The 6104-nt window shown below is 35.2% G+C and overlaps 1 protein-coding gene across 1 annotated transcript; it reads right to left on the reverse strand.

Annotated features, from left to right (window-relative positions):
- On the reverse strand, positions 1–6104 carry cyb5r3 (cytochrome b5 reductase 3). Its single transcript, NM_212685.1, has 9 exons — positions 5980–6104; positions 5556–5681; positions 5401–5473; positions 5198–5304; positions 4972–5101; positions 4470–4553; positions 3241–3326; positions 2222–2321; positions 1–1038 (listed from the first exon to the last, which is right to left on the reverse strand). The coding sequence occupies exons 1-9, from the start codon at positions 5995–5997 to the stop codon at positions 866–868; spliced, it is 897 nt and encodes a 298-aa protein (NP_997850.1). The 5' UTR covers positions 5998–6104; the 3' UTR covers positions 1–865.

Genomic DNA, 6104 nt, shown 5'->3' on the forward strand with positions numbered 1-6104 from the left:
TGCAAACTCAAGTTTATATTTTATTGATTAATGTAATATTATAGCAAAATATTTTTATTTATTGTCCATGCACACAAGTAACATGAACTGCAAACAGGCAGTGGAATAAAAATATGAGCATGACCTGTATGGAATGATAGACTAGAAGTGAATCAAACTTAATGCAACTGTGTTGACAGAAAGGCACTTAATGCAAAGGACAGACTGAATATTGTTAGATGACATCTTGATTTGTTCACTTCAGCCTAACAAAGATAACCATCTGGTTGTTGGTGTTTTGTTAGTTTCTTTCTCTCATCTCAAACTCCCAATTGCATTTTTCCCCTAACGGACTGATAAACTGACTGAGATAAGGGAGACAAACTATTGTGATGGACCAGAATAAAGACAAATACACATGTTAAACGGAAGAAAACCAGTCTCCACTGTCACAAGATTACAGTAATGTGCATAGTGTAAAACTAATGAACAGAAACCTTGTCTGTTTAACAAACAGCTTGTTGCTGTTGATGGAAAAATGTGCAACACCGCAAACTAAAATAATAATAATGATCCACAAATATAGGTGTTTTTTAAGATGCATAAATAAAGCAAAGTGAATCATATTGAGTGATTTCATTCTAACATCACCTGCTCACATAATGAAAGCAACTGTTTTTGTTTGCTTTTAAGGCATAAAACACATAATGATTGGCAATAACAGATTTCTGCATGCGGAGGCTTCTCAGGTAAACAGCTCATATATTTTGCACCCTTCCAATTCTTTTGGACTATATAAATAGCCAGGTAGTAGCTTGGCTGGATTTATTTGCAATATGTTAAAGCTTAATCTGTTCGGTTTCAGATGATTCCCCTGTAGAACCATCTAGAACATGAAGCGCCTGTCATTGGAATGGCCCACCTTGTCCAGACTTGGGTTGCAGGCGAACTGAATCATGGGAGGAGGTCCACACATCAAGACGAGTGTTTCGTTTCCGGGTGAAGGAAGGTGCTTTCTCACCATGTCTTCATTGATGAAGCCTTGACTGTACTCCCAACCTATCACGAGAATTAGATTAGTTCCGTGTTCATCAACAATAACGGCTTGAAACAAACAGAAAGTTGGTTTGCTGTGAACAAATACAAGCGCTTGAATCTACTCATCTATTAAATGAAAAGAATTTGTTTTTAGTCATGTTACTGCTGCACAGTGCTGTCACGATGCTGTTTTTAAAAATGTAATTTTAATGAGATAATTAGCAATAAAACGCGTCAAAATGTTGAAAATGCACCAATAGACACTGGTTGAAGTGTTTGTCACCCTCTACTGGCGAACCACTGAATTTTCAAAACTATATTTCAACAAACCCTCATTTATTAAGTTCTCAGAATGTTGGCAGTGTAATAAAATGATGGTTTGAAAAATAATTTAAGCTTAAAAAAAACACCAATTGTGACATTGGCATTTTTATTGTAAAGAAATGTAGAATGTCTAAAAAACGACTAAAATAATACAGGGTTTCATGCTGGTTTTACAGAGTGAAATTCAAGTCTTTAAGACATTTTTAAGACAATTATAAATTAAATTTTTGATTTATGCAGGGCTAAATATTAAGGATTTTTCTCTGAATATCCCAGTTGGAAAAGATTTTCACTTGCCCTATTAAAACATTATTATAAATTAATAATACGATTATAATAATTTAATAATACAAAATATAGGTCAAGTAAGGTCAGTATCCTCAGCAGTAAATAAATGGAGAACTTTTAAAACACATGTTACTGTGAGGAAAGCAATTAAATGCTATATTTAAATAAAAAGTTAAACGTTTTATTGGAATTTTTGGTGATTGTATGGGTGTTAATGGCCATAATGGCTATGAACGAAGGAAATCGATTTAACACCTACAACACAATATTTCTGTCGATTCAACACTTTTTAAAGCCTAAAATCTAGCTTTTGAGGTTTAAGATATTTTAATGTATCATGCATATGTATCAAATACCCAAAACCACAAAACTTAAAATGACAAGATAAGGTAACATAGCTATTATTGTAAAAAACTAATTAAAATACAAGTACAGCAACTGATCTCTTCCATATTTAATGTTTATGTCCTGCTATATTGAGAAACTCTGATATCTAGAGAGTTTCCTAGTCATAAATATGCAATTTCTGATTAGGAAGCTCATATTCGAGAATTCTGACAGCACATGAAGGCAGCATAAGTCATGATGTTACCGTCTGGTGCTCTGTCGACGGTGTACCACAGCTTAAACCGTGTCGGGTGATTGGCCATGATCTCCTCCAACTCAGGGCGTAGGAGAATGTCTTTTTCTGTCTGTTTAAAGATACAAAAAGAGCAGTGAGTGGGTGTAATTGTTAGTTTTAGATACTTAAACACTGTGCATAGGAACTACACTCAGTTTGAACAGAACATATTTGGTAATGGTAATGTATTAGGTGTTGATTTTTGTTTTTAAAGGTGCAGTAGGTGATTGTCTACAGAAACATTTTTGTTGTGCTGGTTGAAAGTCTCTTCACATTCCAATAGTACTGATTAAAGTTAATGATTTAAATCTATTTATATGTATTTTCTATTCTGGGTGAGGCAATAACTAAAAAAAATGCTCATCCTATTAAGTTTGTCGGCCGATAATTCCCATAATTCTAAATGCCACTATTCCACCTAGCCTGCTTTACTGAGGTCAAGTTGGTTTATATTCACATTGGTTTAATTTTGAACAATGACAACCTGCTCCTATATTGTTTACCATGCTACTCTGAATATTCAGTCTGAAATAGCATGTAAGTATGGCTTGGTAATAAGTGTAAATCCTGCACCACGCCGGGCAACCACTAAGCATACAGTAGTCGCTTTAGGACAAAGCACGTGAAAGAGAGAGCCCAGCAATCCTTGCATGCATGAAATATCGCACATTATGACAAGTTTTGCTTGCTACACAACTGAAAACGTGGGAGATATGATACAGTTTTTGTCTGCTAGATATAATACAGTTTTTAGTTTAGAGTTGTAATGTTGTAAAGTATATTAAAGTTTTCTAACTGCCGAATGTCATGATCTAGTGGGTTGTCTACTGTCATCTTTATGGTGCGCATTTGTGATTACAGGAGGCGTGGCTTTGGACGGCAGGAGAGGGACAGTGTTTTAAAGATAAAATGCAGATCATTTTGGCAGATCACCTACTGCACCTTTAAAGCAGAAATGCATTTAAAGACGGAAACAAAAATGGACTCACCTGGTTTGCAAAGAGTAAGTAACACACTGTGTCATCCTTTGGATCTTTCATGACTGCTTGGATGATCTGGAGCATGGGAGTAATGCCTAAAACATATTTATATATAAAGACGAGGTATGAGCAAATAGCTTTAGTCTTTTCAGTCTAGCAGTATCATTATTTATTGTTTAAAACAAAGTCTAAATAGAGTAAATTACACTTTAAAAGTAGCAGTGGTAATGAATGCAGTCTCAGTTATATAGACACACCAGTAGTGTGCAAAAAGAGGTTCTGAAATTCATTCAAAAACTCAAATTTATCCAGTAGTGAAACAAGTGAAGGGCTTAAATCACGGGTCTTTAAAATAATTCAAACTAAATATTTTAAAATTAATTGCAGCATAAATTAAATGACCAGAGCTCCTAGCGAATTGCACATTCGTCCAATCAGAATTGTGATTTATATATATATTTTACTGCTTATCAATGTTGACTGCACGGTGGCGCAGTGGATAGCATGATCACCTCACAGCAACAAAGTTGGCTGGGTTAGTTGGTGTTTCTGTGTGTTTGCATGTTCTCCCTGTGTTCATGTGGGTTTCCTCCGGTTGCTCCGGTTCCCCCCACAAGTCCAAAGACATGTGGTGTAGGTGAATGGGGTAAGATATAATTGTCCGTAGTGTATTTGTGGGAATGAGTGTGTATGGATGTTTCCCAGTAATAGGTTGCAGCTGGAAGGGCATCCGCTGTGTAAAACATATGCTGGATAAGATGGCGGTTAATTCCGCTGTGGTGACCCCAGATTAATAAAGGAACTAAGTCGAAAAGAAAATGAATGAATGTTTATCATGGTTTGCACTGCTATGGTTTCCACAGTTAATTATATTGCAATTCAAAGTGGTTGTATTTTATTACCCAAATAAATAATCAACACATGTATTACACTGTAGTAATACATGTTCATTTAATGTTTTTACCTTCAGAAAAATTCTCAAAGTGGTGCTAACCAGTTTTTCAAACAATGGCTGAGGAAGTAAATGCAAATTTGACACCTTTCTCACCTGATCAGTATACTTTTCCTTTTTGCAATTGTGACTAATAATAACACCAGTGTTATATTTTGTCAATTCTGATCACCACTATAGAGGTTTTCCTTATTCCACTATGGTGAATTAGATTGGACAGCCGTGCTGCAGTTAAATGTTTATTGCATTCCAAACTTAAACTCAAATGTAGGAACCATGTGCTCACCTGTTCCCCCAGCAATCATGCCAACATGTTTAGCAGTTTTTATCACAGCGTCTGATTTCTTATCTGGCCTGATTGCAAACGATCCTGTAGAAATATCAATACAGTAAAAAAATGTTTTATATTGTTACAATCCATTTAAGTCATTGTTTAGGGTCACTTTCTTTTGATGGTCCGTTTGTTAAAGTTACATTGCATCTACATGCCAACTAATTATCATTAGAGTATAAGTAGACTGTTAGGTTGGGGTTTGGGTTAGCGTAAGTTGACTTGTACTTGCAAAGTTTCCTATAGTCAGTTAAAAGTCTGTTAAAGGAGAAGTATCAACATTAAGATATTTAGTTTACTAATACTCAAATAGACCATTAAAATAAAGTGTTATATTAAGTCTATTCATATGCAGTCATTTTTTCAGGTTTTACATCAATTTAAGCAGATGTTTTCTTAGCTTTCTCAGACTGAGTGGATTTCAATACTGTCTACATTTTTTCAGCTGACTACAAACCTTTGCCTTTGTAAACCAGCAGTCCACTTGGTCCCCTGAAATCAATTGTGTCACCAATGCGAAGGCTCTCCAAGTATTGGGACATCTTGCCTCCGTCTGGAAACTTTGGATGGATATTTTTGTAGTATATCTGAAATAAATAAGGCAACAAAACATTTAAACCTCCAAAAAAACTTTTTATTTTACAATGATATTAATTAATTATATACACACAAGAATGTTATACCTTGACAACTAGATCCACGAAGCCCTTATCATCATCACTAGACACCGGCGTGTAAGGCCTCACCACAAGGTTGCCATCAATTTTGGCAGACAAGTAGATGTGTTGACCTTTAAATGTAAATATAAACATATTAAAGGTATGTGTACAATAATAATATACATATTTGCAGGGTGTATTTGCATATATATACACATTACACTCACCAATAGGAAGTCCAAGAACATGATCGGGTGATTTTAAAGCAAATCGAAATCTTCTTGTGTCATGGCTTATAATCTTAAGAGAGAAAGAGGGATGTAAAGCATCTGATACTTAAGAAATGTTATATTATGCACATATTGTTTTGAAGCAACCACACCTCTTTGTCAACAAGACGCAATGGGTATTTTACATCGGGATCTTCAAGGGTGATGGCTGGTCTCGACTTAAAACCAAAGAGTCTTCGGAGAAAATCAAGCACGAATTGACAGCTACCAGTGATGAGCTACAACAACACACAGAAAAGAGGACATTAAAACATTCACTAGTCATGCAGTAATAAGCCGAAAACACCCATGGATCAATTATTGAGGGTGTGTTCTGCACAGGCTGAAGCAAACTGACGATTGTTTGCAAAACAGACTGTCAACAAACTACCAATGCAGTTAGCATCATTTAATGCGATGAAATATAATTTTAAACTAGCAAATATGACATTGCAGTCGAAAATACAGTTGCGTTTTGCATAAAACACGACGACTGTTCTGCAAGTTTTTTTGTTTAATTTATTGTAATTTACTCACGTTAAAGATGAAAGACATTTTCTCCTGTGGTGTTTACGGTACTCTGTCAAGTATCACTGAATGATAATAACACTTACAGGCTAATAATAGCTTTACTAGAAAGTTAGCAGCCTTGTCAAAGTGAC

This window comes from Danio rerio, chromosome 4 (genome assembly GCF_052040795.2).
Source record: "Danio rerio strain M-AB ecotype USA chromosome 4, GRCz13ab, whole genome shotgun sequence".
Taxonomy (NCBI): Eukaryota; Metazoa; Chordata; class Actinopteri; order Cypriniformes; family Danionidae; genus Danio; species Danio rerio.